Below are 16,098 nucleotides of genomic sequence, written 5' to 3'. Positions count from 1 at the left end.
TATGTGGTGTCTATACTAGGGGGTGGTAGTTCTCTCTTGTGCCTGTACCCCACTATATGTGGTGTCTATACTAGGGGGTGGTAGTTCTCTCTTGTGTCTGTACCCCACTATATGTTGTGTCTATACTAGGGGGTGGTAGTTGGATCTTGTGCACCTCTCTATTTGCTTTGTCTGTACCGGGGTCTAATAGTTTTGTACCTTGTTTCTCTGCACCCCACTATTTGCTATGTTCTCCTGACGTGACGTAGCTTAACCCCTTCTTCTCTTTTCTCTCCTTACTCTCTGGATCTTCCTCCTCAGCACGTAAGTCTGATCCGTGTGATGTGCAGCTTCCATTCTTTGGTGTTTTATCTCAGGACCCTCCACTCCTCTGTATTTAGCGTTTTGTTGTCTTCTTGTGCAGGTACAGACCCTGAACGAGCAGGACTGGGAGCGGGCCCAGCAGGCCAGTGTCCTGGCTAACGTGGCCCAGGCCTTCGAAAGTGACGTGGACATATCGGACATAGAGGACGACAGAGACACCATCTTCAGCTCGGTGGATCTCCTGTCCCCGTGCGGCCAGGCGGATGCTCAGACCCTCGCAGTTATGCTGCAGGAGCAGCTGGACGCCATCAATAAGGAGATCAGGTACATAGTGCGTTATCACATCTAGAAAGTTCTGTGATTTGTGATCCCATTGTTGTAGGATGACGTCCCAGAGCTGCACATTTTATTTGGGGTCACACTATGTACATGACGTGTGCTATTTTTCTGTACCAGGTTAATACAGGAGGAGAAGGAGACGACGGAGCAGAGAGCCGAGGAGATCGAGTCTCGGGTGGGCAGTGGAAATTTAGACAACATGGGCCGCTTCAGGTCGTTGACCTCTATCCCTCCCTCGTTCACCGGTTCATCTCTGGCGGGGTCGTCACCGCCTGGTAGTGGCCGATCGACCCCCAGAAGGATCCCGCACAGCCCGGCGCGGGAGGTCGACCGGCTCGGTGTCATGACCCTGGTAAGTCGTCTGTCTAGTGCACGGGTGCAGGAATGCTTGGACATGTAGTCCACACTGCACTGTGATTGGAGTCGCCTGTAGGGGGAGCTCTCTGCATACACATTCACTTCCCATTGATGTTACACTGACTTGCTGGATATTTCGGTTCTGACGCACACAATCTAAAAATTGGCACTGGGCATGGTCGGGAAGGGGTTAATAATAGTTGCACAGCTCATGTCAGATGTGTTTAGTCCTTGTGTTGTGTTCTCTCTATGTACAGGCAGTCCCCCCGGTACAAGATAGGTTCTTAAGTTGATTTTGTATGCAAGTTGGAACTGTATATTTTATAATTGTCACTGCAGCCAAAGTTTTTTTGGTCTCTGTGACAATTGGATTTTTAAAATGTTGGATAATCATAAGAACCAGGAGTAACACTAAAGCTTCATTACAGACGCCTGTGATAACTGTTACACCCGATTATTGTAGCCTAAGGATAACTTACCAACATACAGAGGTCTGTTTGTAACTAGGGGGTCGTCTGTAAGTCTGTTCTTAAGTAGGGGACCGCCTGTACTGTGTATACTCTGTATATTCTGTGTATACGTCCTCTGTGCAGCATCACATTTACATCACATCGCTGTGCCGTCTCCTGTGAGATCCTTCTTCTGGGTCGGATCAGTGTTGTCTCTGTGTGCGCTGATTGTGTGGGTTTGGGTTTATCTAACAGTCTCCTTGCTTCCCCCCACTAACTCCTCTCTCTCTCTGCACGTCTTTATTAGCCTAGCGATTTAAGGAAATATCGTAGAAAGGTAAATATTTCTCCACTTACTCCTTACACTTGTCTAAGTCGCTGTCAAATCGCAACCTACCGCGCTCTCATTCCCAATATTTCTGAACTTTGGACATGTTTTGTGACTCTGTGTGAGGCTACATTCACACGAACGTGTGCTCACTGAGCCGTAGCAGGAGGGAGGGAAATCTCCCATCACAATCCATCCTGATAATCCAGGGACACTTCCTCGTAGATCCAGGCTATGTGACTGTGATATCTTCTTGTATCTGTTATCCGTGGCCTCCTTCCTTCTAAAAATCACCTTTTATAATTATGCTAATGAGCCAGAAGGGCTCTAGTTGTGTTACCATGGCCCATCTGTTCTGCAGATTCACAGGCTGTTACACTGTCTACCTGTCCCTTAATCACTCGGCACTTCTGCCTCCCTCTGTCTGATGCAATCTCACACAGAGGTTAGAGGGAAGTGCTTCTGCTCAGTGTAACAGTGTGTGAAGCTACGAAGCAATGGGCTCTGGTAATCACGGTGCCTGGGTCTATGAGTGAGTGTCCCTGGTTTTCTGGAGAGGTTTCCCTGTTGTTGTAATATGACTTCATATGGGAGCATTAACATGCGCCTTCCCGTATTGCCTGTATTTTCGCAGCTTCCCCTTCGTGTTGCTCCTCAGCCAATCACTGATTGGGGGCGGGAGCTCTAAGAACTTCCTGTGTGGCGGGAACCTTCAGGAAGTAGAGCCGTGGGATGAAGGAGTTAAATATGGGAATAATTTATTTGCTTCAACCTTTAAAGCAATGTTTTACTCTGTGAAGGGATCCTGTAGGGGCCCATTCACACACACAGACTGTGTATATATATATATAGCGTGGTGTACTGATAGCGTCTGCGTGTCTCCAGCCTCCAGGTACAAGCGATGATAAAACCACCATACGGTGCGAGACCTCCCCGCCCTCCTCACCCCGATCTCTGCGCTTAAGTTCGGTTCATAAAGGAGCGTTGCACACCATGAGCCACGAGGACATCCGCGACATTAGGAAGTACGTATTGTACGGGGCTCCCTGTTGGGCTGTGGGTTGTAGGATATATTTGGGATCGTGATTCCTGGGATATAGTGTGTGGCTGATTTTCATTGAATAATACATAAGTGATAATACATAACCTCCTTATATGCTGCATCTGTAGGATAAGTATCTGATAGATGGGGTGCAGGGTATTGGGCCCCCCAGCTATCACATGTATGGGGCCTGTAAGCCTCTTAATGTGCCCCATGTGACAGAGCTGTGCATCCTCAGCCTGCGCCCCAATCACTTCTGTAGGACCTGGCGATGTCCTGTATCCTTGTATAGGTTCAGCATGGACTCTAATGATACAATCTGTATAGTCTAATGATACAATCTGTATAGTCTAATGATACAATCTGTATAGTCTAATGATACAATCTGTATAGTCTAATGATACAATCTGTATAGTCTAATGATACAATCTGTATAGTCTAATGATACAATCTGTATAGTCTAATGATACAATCTGTATAGTCTAATGATACAATCTGTATAGTCTAATGATACAATCTGTATAGTCTAATGATACAATCTGTATAGTCTAATGATACAATCTGTATAGTCTAATGATACAATCTGTATAGTCTAATGATACAATCTGTATAGTCTAATGATACAATCTTTTGCAACCCCCCCCCCCCTTAAATCTTGTGATGGCTCAGGGTATCAGTGTTCAGATACTCGTTTATTAGAGACTTATCTTCTATCCTGTAGACAGGGGATTAGTCTCCTTAGTGGGGTAAAGACCCCTTAAAGGGGTTTTCCCACAAAGAAAAAGTTAGGTTATATCCATAGGATAGGGCCTGACTTGCTGATCAGTGGGGGTCTCAGTCCTGAGACCCCCCACAGATCCCAAAAACGGATCCCTCGTCACTCCGTCAGATTAATATAGCAGACGGCCGCGCATGACTGTTCTGTTCCATTAATCTCTATGGAGCTGAAGGAAATTGCCGGACCCCCACTGATCAGCAACGGGATAGGGCCTAAGGCCTCTGAACGCCATTAGGTCGGGGGTCCCCCACGTGAGATCTGGGACCCCGTTACTGAACCGTCTCTTGCAGTTCCACAGGCTCGCAGGACGGCCAGGTCAGCAATCCCAGCAGCAGTAACAGCAGCCAGGACTCCCTCAACAAAGCCCCAAAGAAGAAGGGAATCAAGTCGTCCATCGGGAGATTATTTGGCAAAAAAGAAAAGGGTCGACCCGGAACAATGGGCAGAGAGTCTCTAGGATCTGGTGAGTGGTTACATTATCCGGTGATATTACATTACACATAGTGGGAGATGTTCTGGGTGTACTGGACCACTTACCGGAGCAGTTACTTTCTACCTAGTCTCTACCTGTATAATAGTCACTATCCAAATATTTCTAGGAGGAATTCCTGAGTCGGAGAGCACCTCCCAAGAATCCCTGGGTCTCACCAAGCTGGGAGGACAAGTAGAGAAAAACCGAAAGCTCCAGAAGAAGTAAGGACTATTCTGATATCTGCACTAGCATTCTGCTTAAAGGGGTTGTACACCTCAGGCTGATGTTACCCTAAATACTTACAGGAGACTTGTCCTGCTGTGAATAGGACACATGAATGTCGTACTAAGGTTATAGTCTGATGATCTAGTGAAGGGTTAGTGTTAAACTAGCGCATGGAGAAGGAGATGAGGCCAGGAGCCCTGGTGGTCTGTGGTAGTGGAGAATATAATATCAGCTGTCCTGATGGTCTAGGGTAGAAACACAGGTAATGTCAGCATCCTTGATTGTGTAGATCTGTTATTGGGGTTCATGTTTAGACGTTTTATGATGGCTGGAGGGGGGCGACGGGAGGGTCGTTGCTGCACACACGTCAGTGTGTTTTTGTCTGCAGTGAAAGGATAAAGAGAACTGTGCAGCTGTTACTGTAAGTCTGCACAGTTCTCCATATATCCCGAGGATCGCTTCTGGAGGTTGCATAAGGGGAGACCTAGGGTTTGCTTTTGAGGTGCCTACAATATACCCCATTATCCAGGGCACGGGGGAGGGGTGCTATGTGTCCAGCTGCTCCAGCTTGTTGCACACGTGTATGTTCCTGAGGGTTTGTATTGATTCCCATGTTTTGTGCTTGTCTTCCCCCCGTATGGTGCGGCTAGCATATTATCAGGGTGAGTACAGATTGCTGGGTGCAGACGCTCCTCTCCTGGTTCTATCCGCATGCGTCCTGTCACTACTTCTTCTTGTGCCGTGCTGCTGTTTTCAAAACTTTTCAACTTTCTTATATGTTCTAAGTTGTGTTTTCTTCAGCCCTTCTATTCTTTTGGTGGAAAACTTGTTATAAAGAACAGAATCTAATACCAGAAGTATAAATAAAGTTGGCAGATAGCAGAGAGCTTTGTGGGGCAATAGCTTTACACGTGACAATGCACCTTGTACAGTCCTAATGTGACGTGTGGTTCCAGGCACGAGCTGCTGGAGGAGGCCCGGCGCCAGGGGTTGCCCTTCGCACAGTGGGACGGTCCGACCGTGGTGGTATGGCTGGAGGTAAGGCCGCGTCTGTGTCTGCCCTGTCTGCTCTATACACTTCTATGTATATACTAACGGGCCGCTCTTCTTTCCAGCTCTGGGTCGGGATGCCCGCCTGGTACGTGGCTGCGTGTCGCGCCAATGTGAAGAGCGGGGCCATCATGTCGGCTCTTTCTGACACCGAAATCCAGAGAGAGATTGGGATAAGTAATCCCCTGCACAGGTTAAAGCTGCGGCTGGCCATCCAGGAGATCATGTCCCTGACCAGTCCCTCTGCTCCCCCCACATCCAGGACGGTAAGCACCGTGTACAGTCCTCTAGTTACACAGTGACCAGTTCTGCTTAGGGCCCCACGTATGCCTGGTATCCCTTATTCACAGGGTAGGGGGTAACATTCTCTTTGTGAGGGTCCGAATGCTGGGACCATTGGGGGGTCCCAATCCCCCTTATGAATAAAGAAGCATTGATCATATGTTCTGCCTCTATATTCACTATCCAGATACAGCGCTCGGCTATCCCCGCAGTGCTACACATGGAGCTGCAGGGTGTATGATCACTTTCTGCTCCATTGAGACCCTCATTCACAGGTTCAGTGTTGGTCCTTGTAGTTAGTGCATGTTACCCTCTATCCCAGTGCACTGGGGGCGTATACTCACACTGCTGTGCTCTGAGCTCTCTGCACCCAGTGTTGGGTATTGTCCCTGTTGTGATAAATAAGGGATTACTTGCCATCCTCTTTGACCATAAAATAGGATAGTAGGTATTTTGGGAATGGTGGCTTGTGATCTGTAACCCCTGCACAGAGCCGCCCTAATTCTGCAGCACCAGAGGAGTCCAGGCATTAAAGGGGTTCTCCATTCATAGCAAGTTAGGCCTTATCCACCGGATAGGGCCTAACTTACTGATTGGTGGGGGTTTAAGTGATGGGACCCTTGCGGGGTCCTTTGTAACCCTGTTGAGCTGGAGATGACCGGAGCAATCAGTCTCCGGCTGCTCTATCTCTATGGCACTGAGGAGATATCCGAGCGCTGTACATGGCAATCTCTGCAATAATGCATCTCAAGCGCAAACTGGGTACAATGGACAAGACCCTTAGTTAACTTGCTATGACTGGGGAACCCCTTTAAATTCCTTCAGTATCCTGATCACTCACCAAGCCCCTTCCTATGAGGGTTGGGGTCCTGGTAAGTGAGATCATCTACAGACCAGGGGTCGTCATATATTACTATCTTATCAGGTGTCTGATCACTAGGGGTCACATGGACTGGGGGTGCACTGATAGGGATCAGACCCTTATCACCTACTCAGTAAACTGATATTGTGTGACCCCCCCCCCCCCCAAATACTCCAAAATCCAGAGACAGAACCTAGTGGGAAACAAGTTTTCATGATCTCTATGGTTTAGCTTCACTTGCTCTAGTCCTGCACCATATACTGGTGGCTTATATTCAGGGGTTTCATGTTGTGGGAACTGTTACCGGGGTTAAATATCACTTTTTCAGCTGTTTTCCTGTGTGGACCTTAGTTTGGTCAAACCTTAAAGGGTTATTTCCATCCCATAATGTGATGGTGTGTAGCCAGGATCTGCCATCCCCTTATGATTGGTGGGAGGTATGTATTGGGGGCGATCGCTGATCCACTGCTGCACCGGTTCTGATCTGCAGCCTCGTGCATGGTGCTAGTTGTAATTCCCTGCCCCTCCAGAGGGGTCGCTGCAGCCTGGCACTGCTGTGCTGCAGAGGATTGTGAAGAGGCGGCAGATCTGAGCCGGGGCTCCAGTCTTTATATTTCAGGATCAGAGGGGCTCCCACTGATCATACAGGGATATGGGATATGAGATCTGCCATCCTGTTTAAAGCTAGGAAAACCCCTTTAAGTGAAATCTGTCAGCAGGTGTGACCATAAAGACTGCAGCCAGTGCTATGTGTTATCCCTGGATTGATGTCTAATCAGATTTCTGTGTATGTTAGTAGCTGCAGAACTGTGAAAGATTGATTTGATATTCAGGATTATAAGCGGGCATGTCGTCACACTGCTGTGCTCTGTGCTCTCTGCAGCCAGTATTAGGTATTGTCACTAGATTGATGTATAATCAGACCTTTGTGTATGTTGTTTGTAGCAGCAGGACTGTGATATGTGGATTTATATTCCAGGTTTGTACTGGGTGCATGTCCTCACACTGCTGTGCTCTTAGTGCTGTACACTTCCTGTTGACTGTTGCACTCTGGTCAGGGGTGTAAGGACTAAATCCTTGAATACAAGCACATATTTCACAATCCTGCTGCTACTAACAGCATACACAACTCTATTATTCCACACCTCTCCTGGGGCAATACATGACACTGGCTGCAGAGAACACAGAGCACAGCAGTGTGAGGTCTGATTACACATCTCTCCAGGGACAATACATAACACTGGCTGCAGAGAGCACAGAGCACAGCAGTGTGAGGTCTGATTACACATCTCTCCAGGGACAATACATAACACTGGCTGCAGAGAGCACAGAGCACAGCAGTGTGAGGACATGCTCCCTGTACACGTGGAGAAGCTGCAATCCTGGATCATAAATCCATATATCACAGTCCTGCTGCTACTAACAATATACAATCAGGTCCGATTACGCATCTGACTGTGTGTGCATAACACTGACTGCACAGAGCACAGCAGTGTGAGGTCTGATCACATCCCTCCAGGCACTATATGGTCCCAGCTGCTGACGGTTTCCCTCTGATGCCTTGTTAGTGTTGCTCTTCTCCTGCTCCATGTACCTGTTGCTTACACTTGTTGCCACCTTCCCTCTCTGTTACTGCTTCCCTCTCTCTGGATGTTGCTTGTATTAGTCCACGGGAAATGTCTGGGTAACTCACGAAGAGATGGAAACTCTTACGGCCTCTCCACAAACGGTTAGTTATTTGGGCACGCCCCCCCCCCCCCCCCTGTGTGTGTAGCACCCCCTGCCCTGCACCCGGGGGTCTCTCACCGCCTTCTCTGTGTAGATGTGTAGACGCTCGGATGTTATTGTTTTAGTTTTTAGGTTTTTTTGGATTTTCTTTTTGTTGTGTTAACCCTTGAAGTGCTTGGCTGAGTGGCCGCTCTGCTCAGCACTTAAAGGGTTTCATGTGAGAAATGATTAGAAAACAGGAACCTGTAGTTGATCACGGGCAGGACCTGGGGGTCTCTGGCTTTGCAGTGCGAGACCCCCATAAGTCCGGTGTATAGAGTTGGGATTGCATGTATCCAGGGCGGGAGCCCCCTATAACCGGGGATGCAGGTTCCTGTTTCTATGCGTTTCCGTATTGCATGTGCATCCTGTGTGCTGCATGGAGTGACCGGGGGTCCCGCGCCCCCCGCCTGACTAACTCTCTGTGTTCTTTTGCTTTCCTAACCCCCCAGGACGATGAGGAGGGGAGCTGGGCTCAGGTTTGAGCATTTTCACTAATATTTCTTTTTCTTTGCTAATCAATAGTTTGCAGAAATTAGTAGATAATTCCTAAATTCAATGTAGTTTTGATTAACTTTGCGGGTGGGATTGCATAAACACTGACCTATCACAAGCCTATGCACCCTGGGGGGCTCAAGGACCCCTGACCATGACATCTACCTCCAAAATAGATCCGGTCAATAGTAATTATCATCAGGAGGGTGTGTCCAGTCCATGGGCACTCTAACACTGTCCTATCACATCTTGTTGCAGAGACACTCCCCTCTGACACTGCCCTATCACATCAGGTTGTAGAGACACACCCCTCTGACACTGTCCTATCACATCAGGTTGTAGAGACACTCCCCTCTGACACTGTCATATCACATCAGGTTGTAGAGACACACCCCTCTGACACTGTCCTATCACATCAGGTTGTAGAGACACTCCCCTCTGACACTGTCCTATCACATCAGGTTGTAGAGACACACCCCTCTGACACAGTCCTAGCACATCTTGTTGCAGAGACACACCCCTCTGAGACTGTCCTATCACACCTTGTTGCAGAGACACACCCCTCTGACACTGTCCTTTCACACCTTGTTGCAGAGACACACACCCCTGACACTGTCCTATCACATCAGGTTGTAGAGACACACCCCTCTGACACTGTCCTATCACATCAGGTTGTAGAGACACTCCCCTCTGACACTGTCCTATCACATCAGGTTGTAGAGACACTCCCCTCTGAGACTGTCCTATCACATCAGGTTGTAGAGACACTCCCCTCTGAGACTGTCCTATCACATCAGGTTGTAGAGACACACCCCTCTGACACAGTCCTATCACATCTTGTTGCATAGACACTCCCCTCTGACACTGTCCTATCACACCTTGTTGCAGAGACACACCCCTCTGACACTGTCCTATCACATCAGGTTGTAGAGACACTCCCCTCTGACACTGTCATATCACATCAGGTTGTAGAGACACTCCCCTCTGACACTGTCCTATCACATCAGGTTGTAGAGACACTCCCCTCTGAGACTGTCCTATCACATCAGGTTGTAGAGACACTCCCCTCTGAGACTGTCCTATCACATCAGGTTGTAGAGACACACCCCTCTGACACAGTCCTATCACATCAGGTTGTTGAGACACTCCCCTCTGACACTGTCCTATCACACCTTGTTGCAGAGACACACACCTCTGACACTGTCCTATCACATCTTGTTGCAGAGACACACCCCTCTGACACTGTCCTATCACATCTTGTTGCAGAGACACACCCCTCTGACACTGTCCTATCACATCTTGTTGCAGAGACACACCCCTCTGACACTGTCCTATCACATCAGGTTGCAGAGACACTCCCCTCTGACACTGTCCTATCCCATCAGGTTGTAGAGACACACCCCTCTGACACTATCCTATCACATCAGGTTGCAGAGACACTCCCCTTTGACACTGTCCTATCCCATCAGGTTGTAGAGACACACCCCTCTGACACTGTCCTATCACATCAGGTTGTAGAGACACTCCCCTCTGACACTGTCCTATCACATCAGGTTGTAGAGACACTCCCCTCTGACACTGTCCTATCACATCAGGTTGTAGAGACAATCCCCTCTGACACTGTCCTATCACATCAGGTTGCATAGACACTCCCCTCTGACACTGTCCTATCCCATCAGGTTGTAGAGACACACCCCTCTGACACTATCCTATCACATCAGGTTGTAGAGACACACCCCTCTGACACTATCCTATCACATCAGGTTGTAGAGACACACCCCTCTGACACTATCCTATCACATCTTGTTGCAGAGACACACCCCTCTGACACTGTCCTATCACATCAGGTTGTAGAGACACTCCCCTCTGACACTGTCCTATCACATCAGGTTGTGGAGACACTCCCCTCTGACACTGTCCTATCACATCAGGTTGCATAGACACTCCCCTCTGACACTGTCCTATCACACCTTGTTGCATAGACACTCCCCTCTGACACTGTCCTATCACATCTTGTTGCAGAGACACTCCCCTCTGACACTGTCCTATCACATCTTGTTGCAGAGACACTCCCCTCTGACACAGTCCTATCACATCAGGTTGTAGAGACACTCCCCTCTGACACAGTCCTTTCACATCAGGTTGCATAGACACTCCCCTCTGACACTGTCCTATCACATCAGGTTGTAGAGACACTCCCCTCTGACACTGTCCTATCACACCTTGTTGCATAGACACTCCTCTCTGACACTGTCCTATCACATCTTGTTGTAGAGACACTCCCCTGTGACACTGTCCTATCACATCAGGTTGTAGAGACACTCCCCTCTGACACTGTCCTATCACATCAGGTTGCATAGACACTCCCCTGTGACACTGTCCTATCACATCAGGTTGTAGAGACACTCCCCTCTGACACTGTCCTATCACATCAGGTTGTAGAGACACTCCCCTCTGACACTGTCCTATCACATCAGGTTGTAGAGACACACCCCTCTGACACTGTCCTATCACATCAGGTTGCATAGACACTCCCCTGTGACACTGTCCTATCACATCAGGTTGTAGAGACACTCCCCTCTGACACTGTCCTATCACATCAGGTTGTTGAGACACTCCCCTCTGACACTGTCCTATCACATCAGGTTGTAGAGACACACCCCTCTGACACTGTCCTATCACATCAGGTTGCATAGACACTCCCCTCTGACACTGTCCTATCACATCAGGTTGTAGAGACACTCCCCTATGACACTGTCCTATCACATCAGGTTGTAGAGACACTCCCCTATGACACTGTCCTATCACATCAGGTTGTAGAGACACTCCCCTATGACACTGTCCTATCACATCAGGTTGTCGAGACACTCCCCTGTGACACTGTCCTATCACATCAGGTTGTAGAGACACACCCCTCTGACACTGTCCTATCCCATCAGGTTGTAGAGACACTCCCCTCTGACACTGTCCTATCCCATCAGGTTGTAGAGACACTCCCCTCTGACACTGTCCTATCACATCAGGTTGTAGAGACACACCCCTCTGACACTGTCCTATCCCATCAGGTTGTAGAGACACTCCCCTCTGACACTGTCCTATCCCATCAGGTTGTAGAGACACTCCCCTCTGACACAGTCCTATCACATCTTGTTGCAGAGACACTCCCCTCTGACACTGTCCTATCACATCAGGTTGCATAGACACTCCCCTCTGACACTGTCCTATCACATCAGGTTGTAGAGACACTCCCCTGTGACACTGTCCTATCACATCAGGTTGTAGAGACACACCCCTCTGACACTGTCCTATCCCATCAGGTTGCATAGACACTCCCCTCTGACACTGTCCTATCACATCAGGTTGCATAGACACTCCCCTCTGACACTGTCCTATCACACCTTGTTGCATAGACACTCCCCTCTGACACTGTCCTATCACATCAGGTTGCATAGACACTCCCCTCTGACACTGTCCTATCACACCTTGTTGCATAGACACACCCCTCTGACACTGTGCTATCACATCTTGTTGCGGAGACACACCCCTCTGACACTGTCCTTTCACATCAGGTTGTGGAGACACTCCCCTCTGACACTGTCCTATCACATCTTGTTGCAGAGACACACCCCTCTGACACTGTCCTATCACATCAGGTTGTTGAGACACACCCCTCTGACACTGTCCTATCACATCAGGTTGTTGAGACACACCCCTCTGACACTGTCCTATCACATCAGGTTGTAGAGACACACCCCTCTGACACTGTCCTATCACATCAGGTTGCACAGACACTCCCCTCTGACACTGTCCTATCACATCAGGTTGCACAGACACTCCCCTCTGACACTGTCCTATCACATCAGGTTGCATAGACACTCCCCTCTGACACTGTCCTATCACATCAGGTTGTAGAGACACTCCCCTCTGACACTGTCCTATCACATCAGGTTGCAGAGACACACCCCTCTGACACTGTCCTATCACATCAGGTTGTAGAGACACTCCCCTCTGACACTGTCCTATCACATCAGGTTGTAGAGACACTCCCCTCTGACACTGTCCTATCACATCAGGTTGTAGAGACACTCCCCTCTGACACTGTCCTATCACATCAGGTTGTAGAGACGCACCCCTCTGACACTGTCCTATCACATCAGGTTGTAGAGACACTCCCCTCTGACACTGTCCTATCACATCAGGTTGTAGAGACACTCCCCTCTGACACTGTCCTATCACATCAGGTTGTAGAGACACTCCCCTGTGACACTGTCCTATCACATCAGGTTGTAGAGACACACCCCTCTGACACTGTCCTATCACATCAGGTTGTAGAGACACACCCCTCTGACACTATCCTATCACATCAGGTTGTAGAGACACTCCCCTCTGACACTGTCCTATCACATCAGGTTGTAGAGACACTCCCCTCTGACACTGTCCTATCACATCAGGTTGTAGAGACACTCCCCTCTGACACTGTCCTATCACATCAGGTTGTAGAGACACTCCCCTGTGACACTGTCCTATCACATCAGGTTGTAGAGACACACCCCTCTGACACTGTCCTATCACATCAGGTTGTAGAGACACTCCCCTCTGACACTGTAGTACCTGCAGCACATAATACCGCCATGGTGCTGATTCTCCAATGCCCTGATTGGCGCTCACATATCACAATGGCTACACTGTAAGGACAGAGATCCCTCTGGTAACACTTCCTGTCTTCCCAGACCTTGGCCTATGGGGATATGAACCACGAGTGGATCGGGAATGAGTGGCTGCCCAGCCTGGGGCTGCCCCAGTACCGCAGTTACTTCATGGAGTGCCTTGTAGATGCCAGGATGCTGGATCACCTAACCAAGAAGGATCTGCGCGGCCAGCTCAAGATGGTGGACAGCTTCCACAGGTGAGGAGGGGGGCACTGGGTGAGGAGGGGTGTGAGGTGTGGCCCTGGGTAATGGGGGCACAAGGCCTGGCACTGGGTGAGGGGGGGTGCGAGGCGTGGCATTGGGTAATGGGGGCACAAGGCCTGGCACTGGATGAAGGAGGTGCGAGGTGTGGCACTGGATGTGAGAGCACTACGTGGCTCTGGGTAAGGGGGGCACAAGGCCTGGCACTGGGTGAGGGGGGCGCTAGTCATGGCACTGGATGAAGGAGGTGCGAGGCGTGGCACTGGATGTGAGAGCACTACGTGGCTCTGGGTAAGGGGGGCACAAGGCCTGGCACTGGGTGAGGGGGGGTGCGAGGCGTGGCACTGGGTGAGGGGGGCGCTAGTCATGGCACTGGATGAAGGAGGCGCGAGGCGTGGCACTGGATGTGAGAGCACTACGTGGCTCTGGGTAAGGGGGGCACAAGGCCTGGCACTGGGTGAGGGGGGGTGCGAGGCGTGGCACTGGGTGAGGGGGGCGCTAGTCATGGCACTGGATGAAGGAGGTGCGAGGCGTGGCACTGGATGTGAGAGCACTACGTGGCTCTGGGTAAAGGGGCACAAGGCGTGGCTCTGGGTGAGGGGGGGCGAGACGTGACCCTTGGTTTGGGGGAAAAGCTGATGTGATGCAGGAACCATGAGATTCTCCTCTCCTTCCCACAGGAACAGCTTCCAGTGCGGGATCATGTCCCTGCGGAGGCTGAACTACGACCGCAAGGAGCTGGAGAGGAAGAGGGACGAGAGCCAGAACGAAATCCGAGGTAAGAGACCGGAGACTGATCTGGAGGTGTTATAGCTATATATGGCGGTATTATATACAGGCGCTCCTCTACCTAAGAACACCCCACTTACAGACGGCCCTCTGGATGTTGGTAACTTACTGTTCTTTAGCCTCGGGCTATAACCGTTATCACAGGCGTCTGTAATTATCATTTATTTTAAAAATCCAATGGTCACCGAGACCGAAAAAATTTTGACTGGGGTTTTAAAATATTCAGTTCTGACTTGCGTACAAATTCAACTTAAGAACAAATCTGCAGAACCGATCGTGTACATAACCCGGGGGCTGCCTGTATCTATATGTGGCGGTATTATATTAGCTTGTCATAGCCATTGTATATAAAAGGGTCTTCCAGGATGACAGTACGATTGGTCCCAGATTGTTAGGGGTCCAGTCCCAGCCCCCCCCATGGTGTTATTGGATGTACTGCTGCTCAGTGTTATGTGAATAGGACCCAAGGCCTGTGTAGTGCCAGGCTCAGCTCCCCCAATGTGCAGGCAGCAGCTTCTCCGGAGCCCGGTCCATACAGAGATGAATGATGATTCCTCCCCCTTCTCTTCCAGATGTTCTGGTCTGGAGCAACGATCGGGTCATCAACTGGGTTTTATCCATTGGACTCAAAGAATATGCAAACAACCTCCTGGAGAGCGGGGTGCACGGGGCGCTCATCGCCCTGGACGAGACGTTTGACCACAACACGCTGGCGCTGCTGCTACAGATCCCCACCCAGAGCACACAGGTACCGGGGGGGACACTGGACCTGGGGGGGGTTCTGGATGGTACCGGGCCCAGACTACAATATCTTCTTCTTCTCTTTCAGGCGCGTTCAGTGTTGGAGCGGGAATTCAACAACCTTCTCATCAGAGGAACAGAGAGGAGATTTGATGACGTAGGTTTTACTCTATTTCGGGTCTGATGTCATGTGGTGATGTCACTTTTAGATCTTTTGAGGCGCAACTTTTTGGGGCGTCTCGGGTCTATTATGTGATCTCATCAGTGCCTCTCAGTACACAGTAGTCTGATCGCTGGGGTCCGCTTATGGGGCCCTCAGGCAATCACCAGAATGGGATGTGCCCCCTTTTTTTTTGTGATGGCTTGGGATTGGAATATGGGACATTTAGGGGGACACAGGATGGGGCATAGATAATGGGGGGCACCGGGGTAGTCTAGACATCTATGGGGAAGAGACTGCATCACTCACATAATTGCCAAACACTGCCGTGCATTATGTAGTGGTCCAGCTGGGTATTGCAGCACTTTAATGCTAGTAAAGGATGAGACATCGCTGACCTGCAGTGCAGAGGGGGAGCTCCCCAGGGGGTGATGGGTGGTCCTGCTGTATGTGAGACCCCACAAATGTGACATTGCTAACTTATCCTACAGATAACTGGACACCCCCTTTAAGCCATCACCTGATGTTCCCCCTCTAACGGCTCTTCCTCTCCATTTACAGGATGACGATAAAAGCTTTAGACGGGCCCCGTCATGGCGAAAGAAATTCCGACCAAAGGATGTGCGAGGCCTGAGCGCCGGCTCCGCGGAGACCCTGCCCGCCAACTTCAGAGTCAACTCCTCAATGTCTTCACCTTCTATGCAGCCAAAGAAAATGCAGATGGATGGTAAGAGCACATGGGGCTGACA

General features: G+C 49.8%; 1 protein-coding gene across 16 annotated transcripts in view; it reads left to right on the top strand.

The window, feature by feature from the left end:
* The window catches only part of PPFIA1 (PTPRF interacting protein alpha 1), a 67,681-nt gene that overhangs the window by 46,178 nt on the left and 5,405 nt on the right, over positions 1 to 16,098 (top strand). For 5 of the 16 annotated variants that reach the window (XM_072119109.1, XM_072119104.1, XM_072119105.1 and 2 more), the window contains 15 exons: positions 404 to 627; positions 760 to 994; positions 1,756 to 1,785; positions 2,662 to 2,801; positions 3,887 to 4,059; positions 4,196 to 4,289; positions 5,250 to 5,331; positions 5,409 to 5,609; positions 8,154 to 8,216; positions 8,707 to 8,733; positions 13,480 to 13,655; positions 14,340 to 14,437; positions 15,021 to 15,196; positions 15,278 to 15,346; positions 15,911 to 16,076. In XM_072119109.1, coding sequence (XP_071975210.1) covers positions 404 to 627; positions 760 to 994; positions 1,756 to 1,785; positions 2,662 to 2,801; positions 3,887 to 4,059; positions 4,196 to 4,289; positions 5,250 to 5,331; positions 5,409 to 5,609; positions 8,154 to 8,216; positions 8,707 to 8,733; positions 13,480 to 13,655; positions 14,340 to 14,437; positions 15,021 to 15,196; positions 15,278 to 15,346; positions 15,911 to 16,076 — 1,954 coding nt within the window. The remainder of the gene's footprint in view (positions 1 to 403; positions 628 to 759; positions 995 to 1,755; positions 1,786 to 2,661; positions 2,802 to 3,886; positions 4,060 to 4,195; positions 4,290 to 5,249; positions 5,332 to 5,408; positions 5,610 to 8,153; positions 8,217 to 8,706; positions 8,734 to 13,479; positions 13,656 to 14,339; positions 14,438 to 15,020; positions 15,197 to 15,277; positions 15,347 to 15,910; positions 16,077 to 16,098) is intronic. The other 11 variants (XM_072119107.1, XM_072119120.1, XM_072119110.1 and 8 more) reach the window with 6 other exon arrangements.

This window comes from Engystomops pustulosus, chromosome 7 (assembly GCF_040894005.1).
Source record: "Engystomops pustulosus chromosome 7, aEngPut4.maternal, whole genome shotgun sequence".
Lineage (NCBI taxonomy): Eukaryota > Metazoa > Chordata > Amphibia > Anura > Leptodactylidae > Engystomops > Engystomops pustulosus.
This window is presented reverse-complemented; position numbering and strand designations above follow the sequence as displayed.